General features: G+C 42.0%; 1 protein-coding gene across 1 annotated transcript in view; it reads right to left on the bottom strand.

The window, feature by feature from the left end:
• Positions 1-16,921, bottom strand: part of Cad99C (cadherin-99C) — a 529,236-nt gene that overhangs the window by 130,602 nt on the left and 381,713 nt on the right. Inside the window, exon 6 of the mRNA XM_068225294.1 lies at positions 8,164-8,427. Coding sequence (XP_068081395.1) covers positions 8,164-8,427 — 264 coding nt within the window. The remainder of the gene's footprint in view (positions 1-8,163; positions 8,428-16,921) is intronic.

Here is a 16,921-nt window from a genome sequence, read left to right as displayed (position 1 = left end):
CGTCCATTATTGGAATATGCAAACAGTGTTTGGGATCCTCACCAGGAACACCTAATAAAAGAAATAGATGGTGTGCAGAGGAAACCAGTAAGATTTGTAACAGGAGATTTCATGAGAAAACGTAGTTGATCAGAAATGTTACAGAAACTGGGGTGGGAAGCTCTAAGTAAGAGAAGGGAGAAATCTAGACTTAGAGCATTATATAGAGCCTATACAGGAGATGAAGTAAGGGGAGAAATCCGTGAGGGGCTTCAGTTAGAAAATAATTATATTAGCAGGGCTGATCACAAGTATAAAATTAGACGGGATTTTAGCAGAAATGATTGAGGTAAATTTTCATTCATTGAGAAGGGCGTGAAGGAGTGGAACAGTTTACCTGGGGAAGTGTTTGATCATTTTCCAAAATCTGTACAGATATTCAAGAAAAGAATAAACGGCAACAGAGAAAATAAATGTTAGAGGGCATTCAATCTGTGTAGGTTGTTGTAATAAATAATGTTTTAAATAAATTAATTCCATCCCCTTGTCTATGGAGACTAGGCAGCTGAAGTAGGGGACTGCCTGTAGGGGTGAAGTACAGTGGGGACTTCGAGGGCCCTGGGACCTCTACGGTAGCTGTGAAGGATCTTCAAGAACTCTGAAAAGCAGTGGCAAAAGGGGCTCTGGTTAAGACGCAACAGGTCGTTATGCACGTTAGTTACCAAAATAGATTAAAAACCAATGTACATTTAAATCTTATAGCAATAATGTATAGTATTTTTTGAAGTGATTCCACATACTGTATATGAGTTGTTTATGTGTGTAAGTACAGAAGATGTTATGAGTAGAATTTCGTAAATAATATAAATTTATTAAGGATGAGCTGTGTGTTTAATAGAAAAAATGTTCATTTAAATTGTATAATACTGTATTTCAGGAAAATGTATTCTTTTCTTTTTATCTTAAAATTTAGTTGTTGAGAATAATGTATTTTTGTGTATCATTTGCCACCGAGGTAGAGACCACATTTGCAAATAAAATATTTTGATTTGATTTGATTTGATTTGATAGGTCTTATGGCGACGACGGGATAGAAAAGGGCTAGGAGTAGGAAGGACATGACTGTGGCCTTCAGGTACAGATCCAGTATTTTCTTGGTGTGAAAATGGGAAACTACGAAATACCGCCTTAAGGGTTGCCGACAGTGGGATTTGAACCCACTATTTCTCAAGTGCAAGCTCACAGCTACCTGACCCAAACCACACAGCCACTCACTTAGTACTTGCACCAAGGAAGTATCTCCATAACTTGACTGTCCTACTATTTGTTAATCATATATTATTTTGAACTTCACTATCCATTTCACTTTTGCTTCGAAAATATTATACGTCTTCCTTTATCTAATCTTGCTATGACATCTGTCGTGCATTATGAAATTGTAAGAATAAGCTGCTTATAATTTTTATTTTTATATCATCAAAAAAGAAAAATGGTTCCAAATGGAGAAAAAATCATTCCTCTAACATTCTTGAACCCATCTATGCAATGCTCTACATCTAATCTATCTTTTTCGAAGGACAATTACGACCTGTCACCACTTCATAAGTGAAATTCGAGCAGCGTACGAGATTCCTGTTTCAAGGCCATGTATAATAATAATAATAATAATAATAATAATAATAATAATAATAATAATAATAATAATAATAATAGTTTCCTGTCCCACCTATAATTTTTAGATTTTTTGAGACGCCCAGCTGGCAGAATGTCTACTCACAGGGGTTCTTTTTATAACTTGCCGATAAACGTACTGATACGAGACTGGCGTTATTTGACCACCTTCAAATACCACAGAACTGAGTGGGGATCGAACCCGCCAACTTGACCTCAGATTACCAGCGCTTTATCGTTAAAGCTACAGAGCTTAGCTGCACATACATAAGTTACATTTCTTTTTGTGGTAAAATATTCTACCAAGTGCACAAGCAATGGAGTCGAAAATTGAATCTAGTATGTCTAATATCGTCCCCCCCCCCCCCTCTGGTGAACTAGCGAATCTGCAGTTCTGCAGTGTTCGGCTCCATGGCTAAATGGTTAGCGTACTGACCTTTGGTCACAGGGGTCCTGGGTTCGATTCCCGGCAGGGTCGGGAATTTTAACCATTATTGGTTAATTTCTCTGGCACGGAGGCTGGGTGTATGTGTCGTCTTCATCATAATTTCATCCTCATCATTACGCGCAGGTCGCCTAAGAGCGTCAAATCGAAAGACCTTCACCTGGTGAGCCGAACATGTCCTCGGACCCTCCCGGCACTAAAAGCCATACGCCGTTTCATTTCAGTTCTGCAGCTGATTTTGATTTTACTATTCATATACGATCTACCCTCTGGTAAAGTTCCCCATCTGCAGTTCGTTTTGCATGGGTAACATATAATACTGACCATAAAAATATAACCACTGATTCAACTCTGCTGATAAATTGACAGTTTGCACTTTCGTAAGTTTGCCAGAGGGGGTACGATATACAGTACAAGATCGTGAATGAATATTCTCTATTCTGGAGATACTGTACGATGGAGTTCAGCCAATGAGGAAATAGAATAGTCTACGGGAGAGTTCTATGAACCTTACATTCTTATATAGAAAGCGTTACAGAGGAGTTGGTATTGTCTGGAAAGTAGATGTTTACTGTACAGGAAGCATGTATTGGATGTCAGACGAGACTGAGTAGGTATTCATACATCCATTCATTCATTCCTACATACATACTGTACATGCAGACCGTTAAGATTTTACGTGCAAATCAGCGAGAGCATCTCCTAATGAGGTGGAATCCAGAATAGAAAGTGTCTGGTTCGACACTAGGCTTAACATTCCAGAGGCACGGGATCCTGTCATTGATTGCAAGACCTAGCGTTTACAGTGAATGATGTCCCCTAGTATGGACTAGATCAATTATTTTATTTTCACTGCCCTCTCTCAGTCTCCTCCTTGGCTTTAACGATATGAAAGTGATACGCGCGATGCTAGTAATGCCATTCCTTACGCAGCCAGTCCCTGTTATGAAGGGTGTGAAAATGTCTCTAATAGGGTTGTTTGGTGCGTGCATTGCAGAGCGCTTCGCAGAATGATAATATAATATCAACTTCTGGTTCGGTGAGTAAAGCAACGGGAAATTACGTCACTCCTAATTTCCCTAGTCTGTCTCTTCAGTGATACCTACACCATCAACGACGGCTGATGGCAGATCTGTTGAGGATCAAACCAGCCTCCGGGCTGGATACTCAATAAACATACATACATACATACATACATACATACATACATACATACATACATACATACATACATACATACATACATGAATTACAACCGCAGCTACCGGGCGAGTTGGCCGTGCGCGTAGAGGCGCGCGGCTGTGAGCTTGCATCCGGGAGATAGTAGGTTCGAATCCCACTATCGGCAGCCCTGAAAATGGTTTTCCGTGGTTTCCCATTTTCACACCAGGCAAATGCTGGGGCTGTACCTTAATTAAGGCCACGGCCGCTTCCTTCCTAGGCCTTTCCTATCCCACCGTCGCCATAAGACCTATCTGTGTCGGCGCGACGTAAAGCCCCTAGCAAAAAAAAAAAAACAACCGCAGCTCGTATGAATAGCCTTTCCCTGGTACTCACAGTGGTGGGGATGAAAAACGTCATCCAAAGTGAAGCAACACCTTGCAGCGATCTTAACAGAACCCGTAACATCGACCCAAGAGCCTTAAGCCTTTGAGTCAACGAAGCATTAACTAAACCCAAATCTGTTGTCCCAGTTGAGTTGGGGTGTTTTCCACCTCATCATCGTCTGACGAAGATCAATTCCAGTTTAAATACGTTATTCGAATGTATCTTTTTTATTTGCTTTACGCCGCACCGACACAGATAGGTAGGTAGGTAGGTGGGTCTTATGGCGACAATGGGAGAGGGAAGACCTAGAAGTGGGAAGGAAGCAGCCGTGGCCTTAATTAAGGTACAGCCCCAGCATTTGCCTGGCGTGAAAATGGGAAACCACAGAAAACCATCTTCAGGGCTACCGACCGTGGGGTTCGAACCTTCTATCTCCCGGAAACAAGTTCACAGCTGCGCGCCGCTAATCTCACGGCTCGAATGTATCAAGAATGACGGCAATGCGGAGAACATTATCACGTGTATAATGATTTAAGACAACATCCAAACAGAACTTTTGGTTGGATGAGAGTGACATTTACTAAATTCCATTATATCCTAGACAAAACTAATTAAGTTACTGTATCTTTATTAATACAGTAGTTTTCAACACTTAAACAAGATAGTCACCAAACTCTCAGTATAATGAGGTACTAGGTAGTAGGCTAAGCAAATGGATAATCAATTTTCAGGCGCGGAGCTATGGTTGGTAACAAAGTCAATGTAATAACAGCTTGAGGGTACATTGCCATCACACGAAGCCTGCTTCCAGAGTCAATTTCCCAGTCTGTGCCTTCACCTTGCAATAATATTTTTGAATGTTAGATAACTCAAGACATTACATATTTCCTGTACTTCTTCTCTACATATAAGGAATCTATTTTAAATTTCGATCCCTAATCATTAATGTGTGGGTTCCATTGGCTGTGATGATGGAGATTTTCCGATCTTCATTTACTAGTTGCGCACCATATTGGACAAGATCTAGCCACTCCTTGCCTCAGAGTCGAAGATAATTATGCAAGCGTCTGTTTCTGGGTCCAGAGTGAAGACCGCATGTTATGTGCTGTGTAGTGTGTGATGGTGATAATGATGATGACTATGATAATAGGGAAGGGAAGGGAAGGGAAGGGAAGGGAAGGGAAGGGAAGGGAAGGGAAGGGAAGGGAAGGGAAGGGAAGGGAAGGGAGGAAACACGGGCATAAGTACAGAGTCCGCCCCGCAATGTTAGTAACACGATACACCAATATGTGGCGCACGCGAAGTGACTGTCCTTTGTTTAGTAATTAGGCTTCCACTAGTAGCGCAGAGGCAAGACCAACTATAACCTATAACAAATACAGTAGAGACAATACGCGACACTGAGCGAGATATCGAGGGACAGCTATTGGAGCTCACTCTAGCGAGTAGACCTGAAAACTACTGATTCTGTCATAAGAGCACGTGTATTTTTGTGTGAAGTTTTTGGTGTTATTTATGCGTTTTCAGTGAGTTGACATAATTAAATAGTAGCGTGTGTCATTCCTTGATATCTCCTCTCAACATGAGGGGAAAGGTATGTGCTGTGTTTGGCTGCAGTAACTATGAAGTAGAGAAGAATGCGCGGTCGTTCTTCAGGTTCCATCGTGACAAGAAAATGTAAGTAATATTGTGTTTGCATATATATTCTTCCAATGACAGAGATTTAATCTTCTGACCTGCTCGACCCATATTTTAACTGGCTTAAAATGTAATACGCATATTTTATTGTATAGTGCAGCAGTTAACCTTCAATACCGATGTGTTGTTGTAGGTGTGATCTGTGGGTTTTGAAATGTCACAGAAGTGATTTGGATAAGGTGTACAAGAAAGAATAATAATAATGTTATTTGCTTTACGTCCCACTAACTACTTTTACGGTCTTCGGAGACGCCGAGGTGCCGGAATTTAGTCCCGCAGGAGTTCTTTTACGTGCCAGTAAATCTACCTACACGAGGCTGTCGTATTTGAGCACCTTCAAATACCACCGGACTGAGCCAGGATCGAACCTGCCAAGTTGGGGTTAGAAGGGACGTTATGCTTATATAAGAATTATAAGATCTGTCCAGATCATTTCCAGGCCAGCGAATTTAAAATCCTCGACTATACAGCCAAGGGTATGTTACATTTTTCCTCTAATTGTACGTAAATATTCCTCAAAGCATCACTGTCGACAACATTTTCATACTTTTCTTTCTTTTTTATCCCTCTTCTCAGATTAAAGCCGGGATTTTATAGATTATCTTTCTGTTAGTAGGCTTCATGTTAAGAGGAAAACTGTCCAGCTATTACAGGTTAATTCGCCGGGCTGAGTGGCTCAGACGGTTAAGGCGCTGGCCTTCTGACCCCAACTTGGCAGGTTCGATCCTGGCTCAGTCCAGTGGTATTTGAAGGTGCTCAAATACAGTACGTCAGCCTCGTGTCGGTAGATTTATTGGCACGTAAAAGAACTCCTGCGGGACTAAATTCCGGCACCTCGGCGTCTCGGAAAACCGTAAAAGAGTAGTTAGTGGGACGTAAAACAAATAATATTATTAATGTTAATTTATTGCATCATATGTGTAAGGAATATCTTTCTGTTAGTAGGTTTCATGTTAAGAGGAAAATTGTCCAGCTATTAAATGTTAATTCATTGCATCATATGTATAAGGAATGTGCCGATATTTTTATTGACAAGTGTCTTAATATGATGATGCAATGTTTTTAAATGAGAAAAAAGACAAATCCAACCGTAAGAGTTCAGGCAGGAATGCTAAAGCTAAAAAAAGTATTGCATAAATGAAAGATCAAGCCATTTCACACCAGTCCATTTCACTTCTTGTTTATATGTCTAATTTCAGTCTTTGAATAATGACCTTTTAAATAATTCTTCATTCATTTATCCAGAACTGCTTTAGCAACTTCGAAGTTAATATCTAAATAACACTTTCTGTCTAGACGTAATTTATTTATCCATTTCCGTATATACATTTCCATTGATATTTGAATTTAGCGCGATTTTTTCAGGTCAAGTCACTAGGAGCGCCACCGTCGAATTGTCTCCCATTTTAGCAAGGCTAAATCCGTAAGTGTCGCGTATTGTCTCTACTGTATTTGCCTTTAATATTGTAGTTGGTCTTGGCTGAGGCAAGCTGAGATAAGTGGAGTTAAGTAGTGTAGCACCGCTGCCAACTGTTGGTTGTTGGTTTGATGAAAATGAAAATCCACAGCCTGTTTCCAGTCATTCGACCGGGTCAGGAATGGAATAAATGAAGCCCCCATCTAGCGGCGAGGATAGGAATTGTGCCGGCTGCCGAAGCCTGTCGCACTCCTCTGGGGCAATGATTAATGAATGACAGATGAAATGAAATGATATTGGAGAGTGTTGCTGGAATGAATTATGACAGGGAAAACCGTAGTAGCCGGGGAGAAACCTGACCCGCCTCCGCTTTGTCCAGCACAAATCTCACATGGAGTGACCGGGATTTGAACCACGGAATCCAGCGGTGAGAGGCCGGCGCGCTGCCGCCTGAGCCACGGAGGCTCCTGTTGGTTTGATATGGCTGTCTATATTTTTCTTGTCGTGCGGACAGTATGCACCGCGGCGATAGACAAAAGCCCCTTGAAAGGTGTGTGGCCCCGGCTGTTCTCATGACAGAGGTTGGCCTGGATGTGCAAAAATGCGTTATAGTTAGTAAATGACCTTTTCTTCTTGCCGTAAACTTCGAAATTATAGGAGGAATTGAGAACGTGTAAGGTTATCGTCCGACGCCATGACACTTTCAAACTTCGCGGGCCCCTTTACCCATTTTTTTTCTTCTGCAGTGGTTAGTAACGAAATCTCTGTCTCTTCTTTCGTGGGAATGACGTCTTCATCTTCGATATCTCGGCCAATGCTCACGATCCTTGGCAGAAGCAATGGATAATGGCACCTGGACCATTACATTAGGTTATAAAAGTAAATATACTTCTGTGGGCGGGGTAGGTTGGTCCCTGGCAGGCGTAATGAACACATCTCTCCTCCAGAATCATTTCTAGATAAGAATAGCAGCAGTGAAACCAACATATTATGTTATAATCCTTGCGGGGCGGACTCTGTATTTCTACCGAAACGCGTTGTCAGTGCATAGCCTACTCTTGTCGAATAATGCCAATGGGTCTGCTCAAGGCTTAATGTCTCCATCTGACGGACGAATCACCAAACAGCGTTATATGTCGTCACTCCAAATGAGCACTGCGAAGAGGTCTGGAATTTGAACCCAGGCTTTTGGCACGCAATCTGGTGATTAAGAATTGTAAACTACCACCTCCCTCCTACCTTCCCTGCCAGCTAGCATTCTGATTTCATTAATACATGACGTCTCAACTGCCTAGTATTCTGATTTAAAATCATAATTGTGATTAAAAAATCCTTCTGCTAGGACGCATAACCAATGACTGGCCCTGCAAATCTTATGAAACCTGAGGTAAGTTACTGTACTTACCGACGCCACTAGCGTGACCAAGTACCGCTGAGTTCTCTCATAGTCCAGGCTGCGGGCGACAGTCACCTGCCCCTGGTGCGGCAGCTTGATGGCGAAGTAGTCGGCGCCATCTGCCACTGTGATCCTATTTCGACCCACGCCGTCGTCAGTTCCTAGTCCCTTACCATTTCCAGGAACAATGAAATACTCCATAAGCCCGTTGACTCCAGCATCGGCGTCTCGCGCCAGCACATTCTGGAAGATGGTGGTCCCAACAGGAGTCAACTGCAACAGAAGGTATCAACACGTTCTTAAAATAAGTGTCTTAAAACTAACGAAAGGAACGCTTACATTTCTAAAACATATTTACAAAACAATACACTAGTGACCTGTCGCAACAACAGCTGCGAGCAAAGATTAATAATAATGCTGTTGTTCTTACATGCAACTAACTACTTCTGAAGGTTTTCGGAGACACCGAGGTGCCGGAATTTTGTCCCGCAGGAGTTCTTTTACGTGTCAGTAAATCTACCGACACGAAGCTGACGTATCTGAGCACCTTCAGATACCACCGGACTGAGCCAGAACAGAACCTACCAAGTTGGGGTCAGAAGGGCAGCACCTCAACCAAAGTGAAAATGATGATATATGAAGCGTGAGGAAAGTAACGGAAAATATACTGATCTCCGGAAGACCATTCATTTGCCTTTAAACTTAGACTCCCGTCGTAGCTATACATATGGAATTTTTGAACCTTGCAATTTATAGAATTATGTTCGCAAGACTTGAATCTATCACATGTATAATGCTCGGTAATTTTCAGCAAGCAGAAAATCTGAAAAGTACCTATGAATCATTCCCTGAGTCATAAAACAGTAAGGAGCTAATCCTGGAACGTGGCTACGGTTAGCAGAGAAGGATGCAAAGGACAATGAACTATTATCCTGCATTGTATGGTTCATGAAATATTTATTATGTAGTATCGAACCTTTAAGTACGTCGTTTACTTGAGGTTTTAGAAAATGGATCAAACCATTGTGGCAACACAAATATCCACCATTTCCGCAGCAAAATGTCGTACTTCGCAGTGCATACAGATTTCATTTAATAACCCTGCAGTGAATAATTCAATGAAAGTTTCATAATAAACGACTTTCTGAAATACAGCCACATATCGGACTGACATAGGAAGATCCGCATAGAGGCCTCTATCGGGCTGGCATAGAAAGATCAGCGGAGACAACTTTCACAGAGCCATCTACCGGCGAATACAGTTAACTGCAACGACCTACGCATCGTGTTACTCGAATAAATGACAATTTTATGCAAATAAAGGACTTAATGAAATAAAAATATTTTTCTAGTAATCGTGAGATGGAGACGTTACTTTTGATGTATAACACATAGGTGTTAGTATTGCGATTTTCTCACAATATTGTGTTACACGTTCAAATTATAAACAGAAGATTTTCATTCTACGAATAGTGTTCTTTACTAGTGGCTTGATGCCGCCTTTACACGTAAAAGGTTTTCGACGACACAGTGATGAAATAGGTCTATAATTGGGAGCCCAGTTCTTCGCTAAGGTACAGCCCCAGCATTAGCCCGGTACAAAAATGGGGAACCACGGAAAACCAACTTCAGCGCTGCCGACTGTGGGATACAAACCCACCGTCTTTCGAATACAAGCTCACAGCTATGCGTTACCAACCGCGCTGCCAACTCGCTCGGTGCTATGAGCAGACTCGAAATCGAAATCTCCCAACGCCAAGGTGAAAGACTGTTTGAAATTCGTACTTGGCTACTTCATAATCAGTTGGAGCTAAAATAGAACATTTAAGATAAGAAACTGCACGCCTATATTCATACACCTTTCTGACCGAGCTCGATAGCTCCAGTCGCTTAAGTGCGGCCAGTATCCAGTATTCGGGAGATAGTGGGTTGGAACCCCACTGTCGGCAACCCTGAAGATGGTTTTCCGTGGCTTCCCATTAATTAAGGCCACGGCCACTTCCTTCTCACTCCTAGCCCCTTCCTGTCCCATTCCTATTCCTATAGTGAAACTCTGTTTCTAGATCACAGATATCAACAGCTGATGAATTCAATAATAATAATAATAATAATAATAATAATAATAATAATAATAATAATAATAATAATAATAATAATAATAATAATAATATCCGAGGTCGAAAGTGAACAGATCATTTCTATGGCAATGGCTGGTTTCGGTCTCAGGAATGCGGATAAATCCAGAGGGAAAGTCACGAAGCCCATAAGAAAAGGTGCAAATAGGCAACCCACATTTGTTTCAAATAATATTCTCACTGCTGCAGGCCTACTCACAAACTCTAAAGATGAGAGAAAATGCCTTTTTTCTTCTTCTGGCCACAGTCCTCAAGACTGTATTAAAGCTCAGAACTTGTCTTTATTAGAAAGAAGACGACAAGTGGTGGATAAAAGTAGGGCCTGTTTCTGCTGTCTGCAAGTCGGGCACCCAGCTAAGACATGTAGGTATCGTTCCACGTGCATCGTTTGAGGAAAAAGGCATTTTTGCATTAATGTGTGGAGAGATTCAGAAAGAGCGATCGAGCAAACGGCAAGAAGTTGCTCGGCCAGTGGCCCAAAATAAGTTATCTGGTAATGCTGTTAAAGACGAGGCCCTTGCAGCTCTAGCAAATCATTGCAATATTCTAATGCAAACACTTGTAGTTTATTTGAGAGGCAATGATCGAGTTTATTTACGTGCCATTAAATCTACGGACAACGAGGCTGGCTTATTTGAGCACCTTCAAATACCACCGGACTGAGCCGCGAACCCGTCAACTACACTACTCTTGAAGCGGTAGAGGTGAGATTGCCCGCTGAGTCCAGGGGAGAAACCAACCCTGGATGAAGAACTGATTTAATAATAATAATAATAATAATAATAATAATAATAATAATAATAATAATAATAATAATAATAACTGTACCGGGAGGTACACTTCTACGCCGCACAATTAAATCTTGTGCCTAAAAGAACTCCTCTACTGGAGGAACCGTGAACTTGAAACTAGTCCTACTTAAACCTTTACTCAGAAGATGTCACTACAGAAATCTGATGAAATTTTGTTATTTTGAAGTTTCCTGAACTGACTGTAGTTCTACTTGTTTTGTTTGGCCTTCATCAAGAAGTTTGGACATTCTTCCATAGATGTCACTACAAAAACTATGACCATGCACCCTGGTGCGAAGTGAATGAACTTTTGATTTAAAGAAGTTTTGTATTCATAAGTTTTGTTTAACTAATTGATGTTCCTTTATTTTTGGGTTGGCAATATTTATCTTTTCTTTCCGCCAGTTTTGAATCCAACCAATCAATAATTTCTGCAATTAATTTTCTACCTATCACTGGCTTCTTCTCCGATTCTGGCTGTCACTTTTGAACTCAACCAATAAAATTCTGTGGGTGTGTCTTGATTATTCATGAATGATCTCGAACCTTCCCTGAGGGTTTACAAACTGCGGATTTTCACGTCTCTTGGCCAATTCATCGTCAGCTGACTAAGTGTGTGTATGTATCAAGCAGGAGGCGGGAGGCCTCTTCCCCCAGGCAGCAGTTCTTCGACCAGGTAATGGCCACATAACATCTTGATTTCTTGCTAGCTCCGCAGTTTAACCCGAGGGAAAGTTCCGAATCATTAACTATGTAACCTTCTTTTCTAAAAATGTAATTCTCTGCCGGCTTATGTAATTAATTCATAAAATCGTTAACTGTAAATCGGGAATAGAGAGTGATTGACCCTCTCGAGCTCCCCTTCATCTTGGTTTGAGGTGCCACGCTTTCGTTTCTGCAATGTGTTAAAGTTATTTCCATACGTGCAACCTCAGTAGTTTGGGAATAGTCCCTGTTTTATCGGCCTGGTGCCCTTTAGGTTTTAAGTATTCATATCTAGCAGTGCAAGTACACGCCTCCATTCAAGTTGTACTCGGGCCGTTATTTAACCTGTTCTTTTCTACTAAGGCCCCGTAGGTTGGGTACTAGATACCTCTGTGTAATAAGATTTCTATTTGTAAATATTGCCTTGTAAGGCCAGTGATTTAGATTTTCATGATGTAGGCTTAGAAAACTGAGAGCACCTTTGCTCTTTTTCAAGTGTTGTAAAAGTGCCTCTGGGAGGCCTGATATTGTAGCTTAAGGAGCAAGTGCTCCATGTATCAGGAGATTTCTGCCCTTGTATAAATTTGTGCTCTTTTGTAAATTTGAGCCAGGAGCTCAAGAATTGTAAGAGCGACGGGCTTGAAGTCCAGATTTTTAAAGTCACTAAATTTTGGATTTTCTTGTCTTGTCTAAAATTTGTCATCGTATCTGACGTTTCATTGTTATGAAAAGTTGTTAAATTTATTGTTTTTCAAAAATATAATCTTCAGTTAAGTGTTTAAATTCTTTTCTTGACATTGTAGTTAGACCCATTCATCCCGGCACCTTCTTTCACCTCTGCGTTCCACGGGTAACCCCGGAATAATAATAATAATAATAATAATAATAATAATAATAATAATAATAATAATAATAATAATAATAATAATAAAACCGGAGGACCCAAGGTTGGAATCCTGGCTCATTCAAGAATTTAAATCTTGGTCTGACGGTGTGAATAGTTTCCGCTCGGCCTCATGAGGAAAACTGAAGAGCAATTTAGTGCATGAGGAGTCCGACCCCGCGGTGTAGGGGGCAACGCATCCACCTGTCACCCGGCGGCCCCGGGTTCGAATCCCGGCTGGGTCAGGGTTTTTTAATTGTAAATGATTAATATCCCTGACCTGGAGGACTGGATGTTTGTGTCGTCCTTAACGTTCCTTTCCTCACATTCAACACTCTACACTTCCTCCATTCTAATTACACGCAGGTTCATATCACATGGTGCAAGTAGGGGCAAAAGATCTCTATAGGTCGACGTCCCGAAGCATTTTTTTTTTTTTTAAGTGCGCGAGGAAGCAAATCTAGTCATAAATGACAAGAAAGACCGATGAGGGAGTCGTCAAGCTAACTGCTTGTCACCCAAGTTCTGGCAGGTCAGAAATCACCTTAGTAGCACTAAGGTGTTTAAAGATATGTATGAGTCTTGTTGTAAATAAACGTTAATATTCTGTAGTGTGAAGGTCCTTCAGTAAATAGGTAACAAACTGATGTGGGTAGCTGAAAATGGTTATGAGAAGTTTATGACATTGTCAGTAGATGGCGGCAAACTCCAGCTTTATGATATTATGTCAACAGTCGCCAGGTAGCACTAGCATGCATGCGCGATTTTGTTTAAAAATGACATCCACAGTCGAGGAGTGTATATAAGAAGAACAGTATGGTGCAGTGAGTATTTTATGGGAAGATTGACTTCCTCCACAAGACATTAACAAAAAATGTTGTTCATATTTATGCCTAGAATGGTGTGCCGCGTAAATATGTGCACAACTCTGGGAAGAAGTCTCTCAAGGACTTGACGAAAGATTTGCCTAGACGTCTCGTAGAAACAGTTACAGAGACGTCGGTAGATGCAGAGTGGGTTGTTGTCCCATAAGCTCTGTATTCTGACCGGCCAACCGAGCAGAGGAAAGGTGGCCACGGCTCCACCATGGCTCTACGCCTCTGCATTCGGGAGACGGGCCTGGGGCACAGTGCTGCACTCCTCGCCTGGTCCCACCCGTCGGTTGTCCTGAGAATGGTTTTCCGCGGTTTTACATTCTCCAGCACGAAGGCGAATGCCGGGACTGTTTGTAGTATAGGCCACGGCCGCCAACCCCCTCACCTTGACGCACATCTCCTTCACCGTAACAAATCTCCCGGCCCGAGAGACGGCCTCACCGTCTAAGAGGCCCGTCTCCACCTTCAGGGGAGGAATGAAAACGTTTAGTAGTAGTAGTAGTAGTAGTAGTAGTAGTAGTAGTAGCTACAGAGACTCCATTTCCTGGTGTGAACGATGACACAGTAAACTCAACCCATCTAAAACCCAGTCCCTCCTCTTCCGCTGCAAGCACCGGAGATTCAGCAGCACCCGTGATCCCCACAATCTCCACCTCCGAATACGCGATACCCCCGTCCACACCCAATCCACCCTCAAATACCTAGCATTTCCATGAACACCTAACATTTCGGCCCCACTTCCTCCTCCTCAAAACTAAGACCGCCACCCGTGCCCAGCTGGTCCGACGGTTAGCCGGCGCTCGGTGGGGTCTTATCACCTCTCCACTCCTCTTAACCTACAAGTCATTTATCAGTCCCCCCCCCCCATTACCTACGGCCTCACTGCCTCGGTAGCTGTCGCCCACTCGTATCCTACCTTGTACCGCCCACTCCTTTCCGTAGAACGTCGCCTTGTCCGTCATGCCCTACGTCTCCCCTTCCTCTTCCATACGTCCGACCTCTATGACATCTTCCCCTTTCCCAAAGTGGATTCCTTCGTCCTCATCCACTTCCAACGAGCAGTCCTTCGCGCCCTCAACCGAGCCTATTCTCCCCTAACCCAACTCCTTAATGGCCCACGCCCTCCTTTCCCACTTTTCATCCAGTGCCCTCTTCACCTCTGGCGGCCGACAGAGGCCTGTGACGGACAGCCACCCTGGATGTCCTCCCTGTTCCCTTATCAGCCTTAGCATCAGCAACAACTAAGCATTCTATTTCACCTCCCATTATTATTATTATCATCTTGTGCGCGAGGCCGCGTCTGCGTCCTCCTTCTAATACACTGTGGCACGCCCCGCCCCTTCACGGTGGGGAATGGAAACTTTAGGAGACAGATAGCTACAGAGACTTCGGCGAATGCAGGGCGGGTATCTGCCCACAAGTGGACACGGCTGGTCCGTGGTCCGACCGGCCAACCGAGCAGAGGAGGGGTGGCCACGGCACTACGCGTCTGTATTCGGGAGTCGGAGAGGGGTAGTCCCCACCTTCGGCTGTCATGAGAATGGTTTTCTGTGGTTTTCCATTCTCCTGCACTAAGGCGAATGCCGGGACAGTTCTTAGTATAGGCCTCGGTCTCCAACCCTCTCATCTTCTCCATGAATCTCCTTGTCCGATACAAATCTCCTGGAGTGGGAGACAGCGTCACCGACCCCTTCAGGGGAGAAACGAAAACATTTTTTAGTAGTAGAACCAACAGAAACAACACTCCGGCGGGTGGAGATTTATTAATGGACCACATTTACGAAACAAGCACGCAATCTTTCGTAACGGTTCTTACTTCTAACACAGTAGATTGTACTGCCCAATGAAATTAAATTAGCCTACAACGTGAAGTTTGAACATCGTACGTCAGATACTGTGTTTTAATACCGGTATGAGCGGTATAAAGATACAGAGGTCTGCACTTCCTTATCTAGCATAATTCTTATCTTAGATTAATGCAGCAAAACAACAAAGCTCACGCTTGTTTTGTTTAGTGAGCTTGTTCTAACACTTCTGTGTTTTGACTGTAAAGTCAAATTTTGATTCTAAAATTAAAGGAATGTGATCATTCGTATCGTCAAGAAAGAAAAGAACAACAAAACCATCTCTGTATAGGCCGTGAAGGTACAGTCGAACCTCAATATCTCGAACATCCATTACTCGAATTTTAGTATCTCGAAGTAACTCAAATTTCCCGGACGTTTGTCCTATTCTTCACGTGTATTTATTTCTCTATCACTCGAAATTCGGTTACACGAATTTCTAGATTTCCCGCAGCAAAAGCCAATAATATTCTGTAACTCGAATTTATTATTATTATTATTATTATTATTATTATTATTATTATTATTATTATTAATATTAGAAGGTTATTTAATTCCTACCCTATGGGTAGGCGGGCAGCTCTTAGGCCGTGTACAATATATATATGTAAAAGAAAATCGAACGTTTAGTGGTATGTATAGACATACATAAGGGAAAAGTAGGAGGATAACGAGTTAGGATACACAGTTATACAGATATGTACAGAATAGGATAACAAAATGATGAATATACAACGAGGAGAACATGTTTGCATCTTAGCGTATTGGAGCAAGAGTTCATATAGTCCATTGGGCGTCAATGCACTGACAACATAAGCACTGCACTAGTCAAGTTCACAACATACCGAGTAGACAATTGTTACAAATAACAGACGGAATTGCAGAAATAAAAGAAAGAAAACACTGAATATAAAGAATATGGAATAAAAGTCGGTTGAATAACGTTCAAGAACACCAATTGCTAGCTTAAGCAAGTCCACATAACGTAAATAAAGAACGTGCCGCAGGTAGAATGTTAATCGGCACGAATAAATGCACTGAAAAAAACAAACAGAAATTAGAAGCACACGCACTACCTAGTGGCACTGCAGAAAAACGAAACGGAAACACTGTCACATAATACAATATGTCCTCACTTCGGACGAAAAACATAAATAACAATAATAATAATAATAATAATAATAATAATAATAATAATAATAATAATAATAATAATAATAATAATCATCTCGAATTTTGTGCAACATTATCTTATCTTATCTTAATCTGTTTACCCTCCAGGGTTGGCTTTTCCCTCGGACTCAGCGAGGGATCCCACCTCTACCGCCTGTGCAACATTAACTGTGTAATAAAGCATTTGTGGTTTGTGAGGAACAGTGAACAAGTAAGGAAAGGTTTAGAGTGAAGCTGAGAGCTAATATGACGGGAACCGAAAAACTAAAACTTCTAATGATCGAAAATTCGGCGAAGGCTCGCTGTTTCTCAGGTGTGAATTAATTACCGGTCACGTATGAAAGCAATCCCTAAAGTCACA

The sequence above is a fragment of the Anabrus simplex genome, chromosome 1 (assembly GCF_040414725.1).
Source record: "Anabrus simplex isolate iqAnaSimp1 chromosome 1, ASM4041472v1, whole genome shotgun sequence".
NCBI lineage: Eukaryota > Metazoa > Arthropoda > Insecta > Orthoptera > Tettigoniidae > Anabrus > Anabrus simplex.
The sequence above is the reverse complement of the archived record's forward strand: the minus strand, read 5'-3'. Positions and strand labels throughout refer to the sequence as shown.